This window comes from Ascaphus truei, chromosome 4, assembly GCF_040206685.1.
Source record: "Ascaphus truei isolate aAscTru1 chromosome 4, aAscTru1.hap1, whole genome shotgun sequence".
In the NCBI taxonomy this organism is placed as follows: Eukaryota; Metazoa; Chordata; class Amphibia; order Anura; family Ascaphidae; genus Ascaphus; species Ascaphus truei.
Window position 1 is genome coordinate 225534394 of NC_134486.1, and position 16848 is coordinate 225551241.

Sequence of the window (16848 nt, forward strand, 5' to 3'; positions counted from 1 at the left end):
TGTTGAAAAGCCATATAGACAAACAGTAGGCTCTATGCTCTGGTTTAATCGATTAGTGCAGGAATGTGTGAAAGGAAGGATAGGAAATCCATAGTGGCTACAGATGCACTTGAGAGTGGTCTACAATAATCATTTTGCATTTGGACAGCAGAGTTTACCCAATAGGAGATTATTTCTGTACTATAAACAGGAAGGCTGCTGCCCAGTGTAGAGCACAAATGCTTTCCATTTTAAGAAATTAGAATAGACACAATGTAAGAAGTGTCACACGGCGAATGGAATGCAGACTAGTAATGGGAGAAGAATTGCAAGGCATTCTTTCCCACTATTCTCAATTATGTCAAACTGTATATCTCTCGCTGGCTTCAATTCACTGGCTTCTATCGTGTGCAAGCTGAAAGGCTGTATGTACAGTAGTGCCTCCGTCTCTCATACATTTTTCATGTACAGATGAACAATATGAACAAAGAAAGAAGCAACTAGATCCGTAGTTCAACATGTAAGCTTTCTCATTGTTCCACAATGACAATCAAGTTTTGCTTGTTTGCAAGTTCCTACTCTTTTTTTACTTTCATTGTACTACAATGAAAATTCTTCAGTTATGTTAAGGATTTTGAAAAAATACACTCCTTATTCAAAGTATAGCCTAAAGAAAAACTTTATGATGTCCATATGGGAAGAGTGCACCGTTGTGGAAGGTAAGTTGCTCACATAAACACCATTACACCAGCGAGACAAAAAAAAAAAAAACCCTTATTAGTGGCTCCTAGAGCTACTGTAATGGACCCACAAATTTTTTTTTTATATAGTAGTTTTAGAAATGTAAACATATTATAATCAGAACTGGAACCCAAACTGTCATCTAAACTTAGCATAGGTTGAACATGATGGACGCATGTCCTTTTTCAACCTCTACTATGTAACTTGAAGGGGGGGAAAAACTACGATTTTTTTTTTTAAAGCTCTGCACACTACAATTTCAGCTATGAAGAACCATGTTAATCTCCTAAAAGATATCTCTACCTACACTGAATCTACATTTAAAGAACAATGGATATTGGATAAATAAATAAAATATGCAGAACAAACAAATGTAACATGGAAAATATATCAATCTAGTTCTCATCAACTTACCAAGGCACAGAGAAGATCAACAGCCTCAAGAACAAGTTCCTGATGCCCAATTCGAGTGACACCAAGCTCCTCAAGATCTTGGTGAGAAATCTGTAGTAGCTGTTCACCATTTATCTTCTCCCGTTCAAAATTGGAGACATATTGCAGCAAGGAGTCATCAAGTCCTGGAAGTAGAGACAAACGTTACGAAATGAGAAGTTTTTGCTATACCATATTGCAGCTTAGGAAAGTGTAGATCAACATTTGGTTAGGAATACTAGGGTTGTCTTTGGAAGCTCTAAAAAAATGACAGCATAGAATCTACAAAACAAACTGAAAAGGCACAATCACCATAGTATTTAATATAAATAGTAAAAAAATGATTCCCAAAACGTACAGCAACACACTCACAAACATCAAAAGCGTGTATTGTAGAGTCAATACTAAAACACTCCAGGTCCCTGGATGCGTCTGTATAGTCCTGCACTGGCTGTGGGAGGGGTTGTGTCTCTCTGATCATGTCACGTTACTCGTCGGCTGTGCGCACCCCTTGTCTGGGCTCCAGCAGCTAGGCCTCCACGCAGGGCTGGCTGGTAATATTGTGGGGCTCGGTGTAGGGAACAGATATGGGGCCTCTTACCTGCTCCTTTACGAGGTGTTCCTGCAGTGTCTCTCATCATGGCACGCAACGTCAAATGACGTTGTGTTGCCATGTCAATGGGACGTCCTGCGGTGTTGCAGCAGCATTACAGAGCGTTCTACTACATACTGTTGCAGCAATACACAAGTTACAAACAGAGAAGCAAACAGACACTGAATCTTTCTGTCCATGTGCAGTTTGCTTGATTGAAAGCATGTAGTCAAAGGATGGATTGTAGCATAAATGACAAAACTAGACTATGACAGCTTCAAACAGGACAGAGTCAATCGGAGTGTGGGTTTGCACAGCTGTGTGTGTAGTATACTGTCCAAATTGAGGATACACAAATGCCCCTAGAGAATTGTTTTAGAAGACCAGCTGGAGGTAGCATTTCTAAACCATTAGCTCTGCTTGAGGAAAACAGAGCTAAATACTGGTCTTGACATACCGTATACCTCTCCATTCTAAAGAGGCAGAGTGGGTTCTTGTTGCTTAGAAGAATATGAATCTCTACATGACTTCTTAGAGCAGGGGTGTGCAAACTGGGGATCGAGATATTTTCATGGGGGGGCGTGGCGGTTACAGAGGCACCGCGCTCTTCCCCAAGGCGTTTAAATTAAATGCCGGGGGATCACGTGAGGCCTCTGCAACTTCCCTTACCTTCGGTGATGCGTTGCCATTGCAACGCGACGTCAAATAATGCTGCAGGGTCAAATTACATCACGTTGCCATCAACCTGACCCGGTGGCATCATTTGACGCCAGAAACAAGGTAAGAAGGGGGCGCGAGCAGGGGGGCGCAGACTGAAAAGTTTGCGCCCCCCTGCCTTAGAGCACTGATACCAACCTTTAAATAGCCAAACACAACCAGTTCAAACCTTCTTCTGCCTAGGGATGTCAAGCACACCTACCCTAGACTATGTACCTAAAAGTGCATTACCAACCAAGTTAAATCTCACTAGACTGCATATAACTTAAACCCCCTCCCCCCCCTTTTTATTTGTATTTCTTTCTTCTTTTTTTTTTTACACAACACTGGAATTGTGGTGTCCTACAGAGCAGAACTTTATTCATTTTATGAGCTGAAATAAATGATAATGGGACACATCTACCAAGCACTCGTCTGCCATAAGACACATTCATTCTGACACTAGAAGTCCCCTCAAAAACGGAATCTGCCATTTTGTCGTGTCCAAGTCACTGCTGGTGTTTGGCCTCCGAGGGACCCTTCGCTCCGTCGCTGGACACTCAGCCGCCGGTCGTTTTGCCAATAAGGTAAAATAACTTAAGGGGTTTTAGCGGTTATGGTAGGGGATTAAGGTCTTAAGGGAAACGGAATTAGGGTAATGGGTTTTAGGGCAATGGGTATTTTTTGTTCGTTTTTAGGTTAAGGGCTTACCTCAGTGGTGAGATGTCCCTCCAGCGAGGTGGAAACAAAAGAAAACAGCGCACAACGCCAAATAGTGAAGCAAATTCAACAATATATTATAGAATTAAAAAGGGGGTAATATATCTGCGTACATGAAAAAAGTTGGTAAAAGGCATGTAGTGTGTATCACACTGTTTACCACTCGGCAGCTGTTAGCTGTAGATTCAGGTGCTTGCTTCCCTCTGCTGCTGCAGCTCAGTTGATTCTGGGGCAGGACGTCAGTCTTTTCACTCCCAAGGGGATTTCCCTTCATGCAGCCAGGTTCAGCAGCTGGTACTGGGGCTCGGTGAAATCGCTCCTGCTTCCTGGCCGATATGAAGCTGCTCCTGTACCTCGGCAGGTGTATCCTCTGCACAGAGGTTAAAACGCAGCTTGCTGGGGTGCCCTCAGCGTGCCACGATGCAGCAGTGGTGGATTCAATAGGGAAGTTTGAACAGTCTTACAAAGTCTCTCTCAAGTGTCCAAAACAGCACACAGGATGAAATAAAAACAGGACAGGCCAATACATAGACAAAGGCCAATGTAAGCAGAGGATACACCTGCCGAGGTACAGGAGCAGCTTCATATCGGCTAGGAAGCAGGAGCGATTTCACCGAGCCCCAGTACCAGCTGCTGAACCTGGCTGCATGAAGGGAAATCCCCTTGGGAGTGAAAAGACTGACGTCCTGCCCCAGAATCAACTGAGCTGCAGCAGCAGAGGGAAGCAAGCACCTGAATCTACAGCTAACAGCTGTCGAGTGGTAAACAGTGTGATACACACTACATGCCTTTTACCAACTTTTTTCATGTACGCAGATATATTACCCCCTTTTTAATTCTATAATACAGTATATTGTTGAATTTGCTTCACTATTTGGCGTTGTGCGCTGTTTTCTTTTGTTTCCATTCTCTTAGTGTGTGTGGGGTGCTGAGCCACCCCTGCGTTTACAGCTGCAGACGCCATTATCCCCAACACGGTTATGTGGCACTTATTATTTACTGTTTAATTATCTCACCGTGGGAGTTGTGGTTTAATTTTTTATAAATTTTTTATCACTAAATTGATGGTATAGTCACTGCACTGTATATATTTATACATTTAAACTTTATAGGTAGTTAGGTAGTAGCGCACAGTTTTGTTTTTTGTGTTTACTGCCTCCAGCGAGGTGACTGGCGGCTAAACACCAGCAGCAACTTAGTCGTGGCAAAACGGCTGCAATCAAAATGTCCTAGACCACCTCACAGACCACTGGAGTTTAGGCTGTTTGTTTCGTGCTTCGTAACGATGGGCAAACATGAGAATTAAACATTAGGCAGTTTTGTTCTGCCACTCATGGGCCTCATTCACTAATCCATGACATTAAAATCTGCTAAACCATCTCCCCACTTTGCTTTAATTACTTAGGCCCTCATTTTACACAGTATGGTTGTTGTAGTAACTGGACACAGAAATAAAAATGGGTACCTCATAACCCAAATAGGAACACTTTATAGTGACCAAAAAAAAAAAACCCAGTCATTTCAGGCTCAATTTTGCTGTCCCTGCCCTGAAAAGCCTACAATTATTATTTTTTTTTAATGCCCGAGGCTCAGGGAGATAAAGTAACTTGCCCATAAAACACAATGAGAGCGGACACTGGGTTCAGCCTACCAAAAAAACTATATCTGCTTTACTTGTCATCTACCAGGAAGTAAACACATTTTGAACATTCAGAAATGGAATGTGTGTGACACATTACCCGACCATCAAGAACCAATGATTCACACAAAGATAGAGTGGGAATCTTCTCGTTATTTCAATCACACCCGTAGCCACAGGGTTTAAGAAACTGAAATGTTAGGGTCTGGTGTATCTCTGACAAGCCCTTTTTATAAGGACTTGGTAAAAGCTTGTAGAAACATGCCTAATAATATAAAACGCATTGTTTTCCTCAGAAACAATTTAATTTTAAGACCGCAATCTTGGCAGACAGTGGCTCTCCAGGAGCCAACAGCAAGAAACCAGTAACCATGCAAGGCCTTTGCTAGCCCCTTTGACCATGGAGGAAGTAAAGAAGCAAAATCACTTATTTCCCAGGAATACATGTGTGTGCTCCACCAAGAATTTACAATATAATTGGCTTCATTAAACAAATCTAACCAGGCTAATATAAACAATGTGGCTGTGGTCTGTGAAAATTAATTACTTCTTAGGGGCCTCTGAATGGGGCAGTATTTCTTAACCAAGTGTTTTGTTTATCCTTATATTCTATCCTCATCACAGAGACAAAGATAAGGGAAGGAAGGAGACAATAGGACTTTGTCCAAGTCTCAGCACACCATGTATTCAAACTAACATGAAAAAATTATTCAGAAATTCTAATAAATGTCATATAATATATATATAAATATATATATATTTTTTTAAATCACCCAGATATAACCCCTTAAACATGTTGCTACCATTAGTCTCAGGGGGCTTTAAACATGCAGAGTTCCACATGTATTGTTCATAATATTTAGGGAAGCAGATCCGGTCAAACTCTTGTCTGCCCACCTCCTTAATTACCCTTGTCTTCCAAGGCCAACTACCTTAATACAAGGGGAATGGAACAACTGCAAAGTTGCACCCATGCTTTCATGTGCTTTGTGGAAGTTGTTACATAGAGAAATAGAAGGGGAGAGCTACATGGGAAACACGTTATAACCGGATGGAACTTTTTCCATTTACCTACAGCAAAAATCTGTGCCAAAACTGAGCTACTTTAAACCCTCTAGCAAAACAGTCCTGCATTAAAAATAAGGAACTAAATGAGCAAACTTAGTGTAATAGAAGTCAAACTGCACTGAAGGTTGATGCACAGACCTTACGTACGTCATTATAATGATCACAAACTTAATTGTAAAATTGCCAATAATTTTCTATTGTTTTAAAAATGCTGATGTGTTTTAAAATAAACCACAGTATATGTGACCTCAAATTTGCCACAGTTCTCACAGACGTTTTACAACTCCACCTTCATTTGCAAATAAGCTCTAATGACAGAGCTTTCAATCTCTTAGTGGTAATAAAACTGACTTAAGAGTGAGAGAACCCTGTTATGAATCCAAGTGCCATCTACTTGAAATGCCAGGAGACACAAAGTGACATTTGGAGCTCGATTTGTAAAGCACCAGGAAACAATTGTTTTTTTAGGAAGAATCTTGGGGGCTGAAAAAATAATCAATTTCTAAAATTAAAAGGTATATTGGGTATGATCTGCAGCAAAACAGAGCTCATGGAGGGGTACGAGCGTCATATCCTACAGAAACTAGCCCAAAAATAATAAAGTGCATTCAATGTCACAAGTCAGTGCACATTGCAACATGCAATAATAATAATCTGTTCATCTCGATCCACATACATACATACACACACCAACAGCATACGTTTTTTTTAGTAGATTTCTATAAGTATATCAAAACAAACCACAAAAAAATGTTGTATATTAAGTGTTTAACATTTTAGCATACCTAAACTACAATACCAAATAATTACATTGGACACAACTGTGACACATACGTGGAAAGCAAAGTAGTCAAATAAATAAAGTCTCTCACTAAACAGGATTTGTTCTCCAAACATGTAAACAAATCTATTTTTCTGAATTCATGGTATTATTAAATTTAAAGTTAGGTGATTTGATCCGCATAGAATGACAACGCTGAAGGTTTATAAATGGTCAGAAAATAATTGTAATATACCCAATGGGAAATGCATCACAGCTGAATAAACATATTACAGGCATACCCCGCATTAACGTATGCAATGGGTCCAGAGCATGTATGTAAAGTGAAAATGTACTTAAAGTGAAGCACTACCTTTTTCCCCACTAATCGATGCTTCGGTACAGGTAGGGAGCCGGTATTGCTGTTCAGGACGTGCTGACAGGCGCATGCGCAAGCTGCCGTTTGTCTATTGGGCGAGGGGAACCAGCGCGTCACTACTACGGCGGTCTGTAGGGCAGAATAAGTGTCCGTACTCCCGAGCGTACGGACACAGGGGTATGGTGCTATTGAAAATATGTCCTTACTCGTGAGTGAACTTAAAGTGAGTGTCCTTAAACCGGGTTATGCCTGTATAAATGTATTGACTATGGCAAAAACGAATATGTGGCTTCATACACTGTATGCTTTCCGTACATAAAAGAGCTCATCCTTTTCACAGATGGATAAAGACTAAAACGACGCCGTGTACTAGCAAACTAGTATATGGCAAAACCTGCATCAGTCAGCTGACACCTGGCTCTTCTTGTTTCAACACAGCCTTTATGAAAAACACTTCTTTTAACAAATACATGTGATACAAACTAGGAGGGGGGGGGGGGGAAGGAAGAACACCTGCACTGTAAAGGCAAGTCCAGGCAGCTGCATTCATGATCATACAAAACATTTTCACTGGCATTGAGTGAACATTGTTTTTCATTCGATGTTGCCTCACAATGTTCTGCTTGTTAGTAAATGCAACTCAGCACCCGCTGTATGTACTGTAAAAAAGAAACAGAGCATCGGTGAATAAGGCTTGTGTTTAGGACAAAATAATAGGGGCAGCTATGGAATTTCCAAAGTTAAAGAGACATGTCAATCCCTCCTTGCACCCTGAACTACATTTTCCTCTCTTCATGGTCATAGTAGGTGACATGCCAAAACAACAACTAGAACAAAGACATGTGCCAAGTATTTGGTATTGTACTTAAAAGCCCAAAGGAAAAAAAGTGGCTAGTCTAATAACTTGCTTACCACTGAGAGAATTCAACACTACTGATGTAAATCTAGTTTATAAAACCAAATTTACAGATAGTGGATACACATTTCTATTTTTAGCACCAAGTGAAAGCTCTACCACAAGTTCCATTTTCTGGAAAGTCTATCAATAGAATCACAATAGTTTCAGACCTGTCTCTATATTATTTATTCTAGTACAGTTGCACCAACAGAATTTCCAACAAAGCATGTCATGTTAAATCCATCAGCTAAAGCTTATTTATTAACTTTGTTGGATAAGGCTCAGGCCTAGCGTACACTTGCCAGCTTTATTTTCAACAGCAATGGTGGATGAGGTCATGGAAACAAATAAGAAATGTGATTATTCATGTAACCAAAGAAAGGATAGGGTAGGTAACTAGTGGGTCTCAGTTTGCTCTTATAGTTAATAATGCTCCAGTGACTTTACATTTCTCTCTACTTCCTTCTCACTCAATTACTGTTGGCATTAGAATTGTTCGGATTCCGACAAATTAAAAAAAGAACGTTTATACAAGTTACCACTTAGCCACATTTGATTAAATCAAAAATGACTGTTCTGGTTAAAAAAAATATATTTATATTTAAAAAAAGTAAATCAGTCACCAGAGGCCAATGTTCAGAGTACATTTCTACATTAATTCTATGCTTGATTTGACAGATGGAAACCCCATAGTCTAATTGTAAAGAAAAACTCTGTAATCAACCAGTCGAATTGTCAAAGTCTTTCTGCTTATGTATCTGAAGAGCAATAGGACAATAGAGGAAGTAGGACATGATGTGAGACGTGGGCAATTTAAGAGTTTAAAAAGGAACAAACGGTAAATGTTTCTTGTATCTGTAGTTATACCCACAATAAAGAGCAATCTGTTCATGCAGGTATTGTCCTCAATATGAGTTGTGTAACACTTGGTGACCTATAGCAAAGACAGCAATAGTAAACAACCTTACTTCCACATAATAGGAAGCCCAAAGAACTAATCAGATTTCATAATCAACTATAATGATACTAGTAATTAAATATATACATGTAATTGCATTTCAAAGATGTAATAAAATATACAATTGAGACATTGGGGATTATTCCATAAAATGTCTAGTGAGCGTCCATAAAGAAGTGCCACATTTTAATTAATAATTCCCCCCACTCCTCGAGTTAATACCATTTTTATATCACTACTAGCTGAGAGACCCGGCGTTGCGCAACAAACAGATGATTTTGTTTTCTCAGTGTGTTTCAAGAATAGTCACCTTTGCAGAATAGTGAACAAATAACCAGATATCAGTAAAATGTATTTTACACACTTATGATGCTCTATGATCTGGGGGGAGGCAAATTATAACATTTTAGAAATTAAATACTGTAGCTCAAGATACAGCATAATGATATATTTTCTAGTGTAACACCCTATACAAACTAGCACCAAGAGGCTAATTAAACCCACACTAGAAAGGATTTTTTTTTTTTTTGCCAGATAGCAAATAGAGAAAAAGGTTTACACAGTTGTTCTACTAGGTGTCTTTCACCAACTATATTTACTCAGCCACCATAGTCATAGCTACACACATCTGTTAAACCAAACAAGGGAGAAAATCAATTTGCAAAAAAAAATTAAAATACAGGTTCTGTTTTAAATTAAATTTTTAAGTGAAAGGTTCCTATAACAGAAATATAAGTAGGTTACATTTTCCTATATATACATATTTTCTACACACTTTTCTTTGTCATATGCATTCCTCTAATATGTTGTATTATACTCTTCTGTACCAATGAAAATACTTTGCTGAAATAAAGTTGTGTTAACTCTGAAGAAAGTAGTGTTGTGAAAAAGTATAGTCTTTCTTTAACCATTCCAGGGGGCTTGCAATACACCTTAAACAAAGACACCTTCCGAATGAAAAGATTCCACTACTTAACAGTTGTGCAAATCTAGTCACATTTGCACTAGAGCAAAACTTCTGTAAATAACTCAATTGTCTCTTCCTAAAAGAATGTTTCCAAGGTTATATTTTTGCTAGAGCACGTGGTTCATTCTGTTAAAATAAATAGGTTTACCTTTTTCAGTGACTAAACCCTAAGGTTTGTTGCCTCTATCCTTCAGTGCAGGAAAAAGACCACTAGTGTAATAAACAAACTACATAGGGGATTATGCATTAAAGGCGGGGATTCACTAATCCTGGCATGTGTTATATAACTCCCTATAAGGGGCATCCGAGACAAAAATCTTGTTCCAATACAGTACAATAAAAGGGCATGCACTTGACTGTATTACAAGGAGTTCAAAGCAGAAATCATGGGCATTCATTTTACATTTTAAGGGACTACTACTCACGATCACACTTTGGCAAGTTAACTATTAATTTACCTATACTTTTTCAACTAATGTCCATGGTAGATTTTGTAAGCTTTTCTTATGTTCTAAGCATGTTTCAGAGACTCACAATCTTATACATGGCTGAATGTTTTAATGCCAAGACACGGAAAATGAATGGCGTTAGGACATAATATGTCAGACATTCTATTATAATATAATGCTCAATTCCTCTCTAATGTCTGCTATTGACATTCTCCAAATCACAAGATGATGCACACTGGGGGGGGGGGGGGGGGGATTGTAAAAAAGTGTAACAAAAAAATTCACACAATCACATCAAGAAAATCAGGATAAACATTTCCTAAAACTTCGATCCGATAAAGTTCTCCATGAGATTACTCAACATCGGTGAGTTTATTGATTTAAAAACGTTTATGTAAAGATTACCTGGTTGTTGTCTCAACATGAGCAGAACGCAAAGATTTGCTTAAAATTGTGTTTTCTTTGGAATGCTGGGTACCTAACTTTGGAAGATTGTACTCGACTGGGGGAGCCTATGTCTCTGCTGTACTAGAGACGGTGTCAAATATTAAAACTACAACAAGTTGAAGACATTTATCTTCCAAACATGCGGTCTCTGCTGTTCTGCATAATGACACCTAGGCCAGTGTAAAACCAGTTATGTGAAATACTCATATCAATATGACTCCCTTTACCAAATGTGCCTTAAAATGTGTACATTGCTCTAGGCTTGTAAGGTCACTGAACGATCACACATTAAGGTAGAACAACTGTGCATGTCACAGTGAATCAGCTGTCACCAATTTGCCATCTGTTGCCCTGTAAAGCTACAACTTGTACGTATTAACAGACACAAACTTGGCTGAGGATGCAAGGACACTGCTTTGCAGAGCAGGGAAATAGAATGTTCCTATTGTGTAAAGATGAACATACATATTAAAAATAAATATATCAAAATTAAAATAAATAATAATTATATATTTACAATTAATGACAGACTTTACAATTAATGGGGATTTTGAAACTAAAAACAGCTCGAACTACCACTTTGGAATGTATAGCAATAACCCCTAAGACGGCGGTTCTCAACTATCTTCTCAGGACACTAGCATCCAGGCCCTGTTTTGTGAACAACCCCCTACCCACATGCTCTCAAATATACATAGGCTATATATTACAAATACATTTTGGTAGTTAGTTGGTTATTCATAAAATCTGATCTGTCTGGGGTTCCCTGACAAACACAGCACTCAAAACAAGATGGCTACCTATATGTTTTCTTTCAATTAGTCTAAAAATATTTATAGATCCTTATACTGTACATCATGGATTGCTACACAAAGTCAGAACTTAGGACCGCATCTTATTTACAATGCAGAGGTCTTCTTTAACCATTTATATGATGATGATTTAATTACAGGAAACTGTGGATAGATTAAGTAATTATAAAATGGTGTACAACTTTTCACATTAGTTGGGGTGTATTTTTGAGTGTCCCATTAACATTGTACAGCATTGTTAAAGCAAATCAAGCACAGGATTAAACTGTACACTTGTATCACTATCATCATTACAAAAAAAATACCCCTGAGCCATTGGTTCACTTTGCTGACTCCTTATTGAAACTGCCGATTGAAAACATGCCATTCCTTTCAAGCAAAAGGGAAAGGCAAAACCCTGAAGCAGAAATCTGTTAGAATAGTGGTTGCTTAAAAGATGCAATCCCACATAACCAGCCAACAACAAGCTTTTTGAAAAAACAAAAGTAAAAGTAGAAAAATCTAATTGGCTCCTTTAAAACAAAAGTAACCATGTTAAAAGCAAAAAAAAGTCTAGTTTCCGCTCCTTGGAAATTAATTACAAATTGCATTTCTTGGAGGACTCTGAATGGGGAAGTGTTTGTTAATCAACTGTTTTCTTTACCCTTTTCCCACACTGCTGATGAAATAGCCAGAAAAGAGGGGGCTCTGGCTATGCAAACACTTGCTGGACACACGGACAGGCAAAAAATGGGAAACAGCCAGAGGAAATCAAACCTCAGCTTACCGTATTTACAAAATTTACTTAAAGAAAAAAGTTGGTTTAAAAAAAAAAGGCAATCCATCACCCAGATTAAATTCCTGAAACATGTCACTTTCATAAGTGCCAATTGTGCATTTACCCTTTGAAGCCCATACACAAATATGCAGGGGCCCATGACACCACTGCTAAACAGTTCTAACCTTGTTTTTATTTTTTATTTATTTTTATCACACACACACTAAAAGTTACCACAGCTAAATCTGATTAGCTTTTGTACACCTAGGAGTGGGGAAAAGAAAAATGATGGTTCATGGTTTCAGAACAAAACAAAAAAAGTAATGGAAACCATTCTAAGGGTTGACCTAAACATTATTCTCCAAGCGACAATTAATGGTGATTTATGCCATGAACGCAAGGCATTGCAGCCCAAGAATTGTAGATCTTAGAAAATAGATTACTACTGTAAACCTTGCTGTCATTTTTTTTTTTTTTAAACAAAAAGGATATTGAAGAGAAGTCCATAGGCCAAGATAAACAGGAAAGCCAACATCATATTTAACCATTGAAATTCTGCAAACACTGTGAAGCAGTCACGTGTTGCATTGTTTTTTGTGTCAAATACACATTGTTCCACATAGACCCAGAGCTTATAGTCATATCATTCAATTGTAACCCTCAAATTGTGTATTTGTATTGCAATGGAGACATCTGCAGTTCACTCCACAGAAAAGTTCAGAGAAAACAAGCAGGAAAAAAATGTATACAGTATAGAGAACAAAAAACTACATTTGGATGGGAAAAAAATAAATAAAAATAAAAACAAAGAGGTTTCTACAAAATAGAGATGGGCGAATCCACCCAATTCCATTTCCTAGATTTCCCCCCCATAATCTGTTTTGCGCTGTAAAATCCGCAAATTGATTTGATCGGTTTAAATCTGCGCGGATCAAAACCCGCGATTAGATGCAATCCGTTGACAAATTTGTAGAATCCAATCAACGAATTTAGCAATCTGTTGGCGGATTCGTAAAAATTCCACCAACGGATTGCTGAATCCACGGGGTGTATTGGCAATAATAATAAAATCTGCAAAACGCGATTCGCCCTTTTTGGAGGATTGATTCGCAGAAATCCGCAGACCAAAAGAAACCTATCAGCTATGGATCCAAATCGTCCAGAAAAAAATACCCATCTCTACTACAGAAGCCATAATCGTATCGATTATAAAATCCTGTTCTGATACAAGTGCTCAAACTGTGCACTAGTAAAACATACAGTAGATCGTAATCAAGGTATAACAGGAAAAAAAAACAATTAGGCTTTCAAAACATTTTATACACAGACAATGGACTAATTTGTGTTATCACTTGGCTATTTGCTTGCAACGTGGTTGCATACTTGCTTTCCTGTAATATCTGTTTTTCTAGTTGTAAACTATTGCTGCACAGGTGGGATTTACTAGAACACTTGCACAATTGTTCTTTGAAATTTGCTCCTGTACCAAAGTGATGCTTGATTTTGAACCAGGGTTCCTATTAATAGTGTTCAGAGACATTCAATCCAAAATTGCCCTGTATGAAAAGAAAAATCTCACGAACATAAAAGGAGTGATCCATTTCCGGAACAAAACGATATACATTAGAACTATTTGAAGCGTTGTATGTTCCATCTAATTAGTCAATTAGAATTGGTCTTACTAAATACATATAACTCTGATTCATATTTGACTCATTTGTTTTTGTACTTGTAGACTTTAATGTGTTGATTTGTGTTGGGTACAGCTCGCTAATTTGTCACAACGGCTATTACTTTTTTTTTAATGTAATGGATCTGTGTCTTCTATTTGAGAAAAATAAATTTAAAACAAACGGCAGTTAGTCTCAAAATTATACATAGATCACAAGAAAGAAGGTGGTGAGGTTTGTTTAATTGGATTTGGCAAAAAGCCAAGCACACCATGTGTAAGCAGGTGCTGATAAGCATTGTTACCATCTGTGTGTGTATTCGGACACTATTTGAACACGTACCAACTTTTTTTCCAATGGGGTTTCACTATATAAAACAAAGGATGCACATCTTTGTACCACTCCAATATGTAACCCTCCTTGCCCCGCTCCTAAGGACTTTACATCAATTGTCTATTAACATGGCAGCACTCTCTCTTTGTTACCTCGTCAAGGTCCTGGATTTGTGCAGGCTGGGCGTTAGTAAGCAATGGGCCTGCGATGGGTTTGTTTGGACGATGGGAGAAATAGGATCGTCCAAACAAACCCATCGCAGGCCAGATGTGGCCCACTGGCCAGAAGTTAAAGAGCCCTTTCCTGTTGTCAAAAGCTGCTTCAAAATGTTATTTCCCCCATACAATTCTTCAGTTTCCACATTTAAGTGTTACAGTCCAGCAGTAGTGTGTAAATGTTTCACATTGAAACGGTTTGATAAGATAATGAAAATCTGATTCAAACATTGTCATGTAACATGTTCACATTAATATTCTTTAAGTAGAATTATTTGTACAGCTGCCTTACTCTGCCACTTTTACGCGATTGGTTTTTCATCTGGCCCCTTTCAAAAACTACTGGTTCCCGTTTTTTTTCGTGGATTTTGCTGTGCTTTCCGTAGCCTGTTTACTCGGGCTCTTCATCCGTCTTACCTGCTTCATTCATCCGGAGAGGCACGCACGCTGAAGGAACTCTACGCTGAAGGATCTACACACCGGTACAGTGAGTACACAAGTGAGTATACAAGTGATTTTGTTTTTCTAATACATCTCTGGATGTTACATTTCATTGGAGTCTGATACAGGGGTTTTTTTTCCATACAAATGATGGTACTGAGGGAGCAATTTGGGCGGCACATTATATTATTATATTATATATACATTATATATATATACACCCATTGCTCCCATATATCCTTTTCCCTCATTTGCTACCAGTGCTGTTAAGCCTCAGTTATATGGCTGAGGACACTGTGTTACAGACTTGTTATCATAATACTCTAAATAGCACCTGAAAAACATCAACAAGTTCCCTGTTATAATATATATATGGAATCACATTTTGTTCTAATGTTTTGTACTGGGAAGCACTAGTTTGGGATTATCAATCTCTATACTGTACATATCCTTTCAAAAACTAGTTGAAGAGCCATACTTCAGAACAATTTACAATTTACATAATGTCCAATTACAGAAAGTCTACTGAAAAGCAAGTTAGACCCTTCTTAAAAAGTCATTTTCAGGTAAGCGGCGATGCAAGGAAATGCTGGAAGTCTGGCTTCTGAAATAACAGAGACAAAGCAGGAGCAAGAAGTAGAAGCATGTAATTGTTTGTCAACTGGAATATGAGGGGCTTTACCTCTGAAACCCCTCATATTATTATTATATGGGATATCCTTGACCATACGTAAATGGTAAGTAGGTGATTCTACTGTTCCAAAATGACTGGCCAGATAACAGGATCCCTGATATTATGCAAAATAAGAGTTTGGGCACGTTAACCATGAACTGAACATTAACTTAAATATAATAATTTGTCAGTCATTTCTATGTAGAATGGCTGCACACCAACCCTTTGCCAAAGCAGAACACTGAATGTTTGCAGGTAGACTGCTGTAGTTGCAGAAGCTGCGTCATTACCAAATCCCAAATTTCCTTCTTCATCACAACGTTTAAACTTCCTTCAAAGAGAGCAATTCACATACACAATGACATCTCTCCATGCTGGTTATATTAATATTTAATGGTTGTATTTAGTAAACTTGAATTAGATATAAGATTGCATGATCCATAGACTTTACCAATGGCTGACACATTACTGTAACCTAAACATGTCACTTATTTTTGACTATTACTTTGTACCTTCTCATATTCAAAACGTTTCTAAAACCTGTCGCTTTTTCCTCCGCAATATCAAAGATACACCCTTCCCTCTGTTGCTCGACTGCTAAAACTATAACTCAGTCCCTCAATCTCTTCCGTCTCGATTACTGTAACCTCCTGCTATCTGGCCTTCCTGCCTCTCACCTGTCTCCCCTACAATCTATCCTAAACGCTGCTGCCAGAATCACTCTACTCTTTCCTAAATCTGTCTCAGCGTCCAGTTGTACTGGTAAGTCTCGCGAGACTCTCGGCTGGTTCCGCTAACGTCACTTCCGGCTACGGACGTGATCCGGACACACTGTCTTTGTTAGTATATTGGCGCGTCCTTCAAGCCAGGTGGCGCTGTGGGGTCTACTCTGTCTCCTTGAAACTCCGGTTGTACTTGTAAGTCTCGCAAGACCCTCGGCTGGTACCGCCGACGTCACTTCCGGCTAAGGACGCGATCAATTAGGTAAATTGTGTATATAAGTTGGTGTTTTTTGTAATTGGGGTTATACTCTTTGACAAAGGGCCTAGCCCGAAACACGTTAGAGTGGGTGGTTGTTCCATTGTTGGTGTCTCCCCTAGTCGCTTAATAAAGTAGTTTTTAACCATTGGTGTGCCGGTTCCTGTACTTTAGCCCTGCGCAGTGCTCCACTTTCCTCCCCAGAGGCTGTTCTTCTGGTAACCTCCTGCTGTCCGGCCTTCCT

General features: G+C 38.7%; 1 protein-coding gene across 1 annotated transcript in view; it reads right to left on the reverse strand.

Moving 5' to 3' along the window:
* The window catches only part of CNKSR3 (CNKSR family member 3), a 100969-nt gene that overhangs the window by 71624 nt on the left and 12497 nt on the right, over positions 1 to 16848 (reverse strand). Inside the window, exon 2 of the mRNA XM_075596929.1 lies at positions 1135 to 1298. Coding sequence (XP_075453044.1) covers positions 1135 to 1298 — 164 coding nt within the window. The remainder of the gene's footprint in view (positions 1 to 1134; positions 1299 to 16848) is intronic.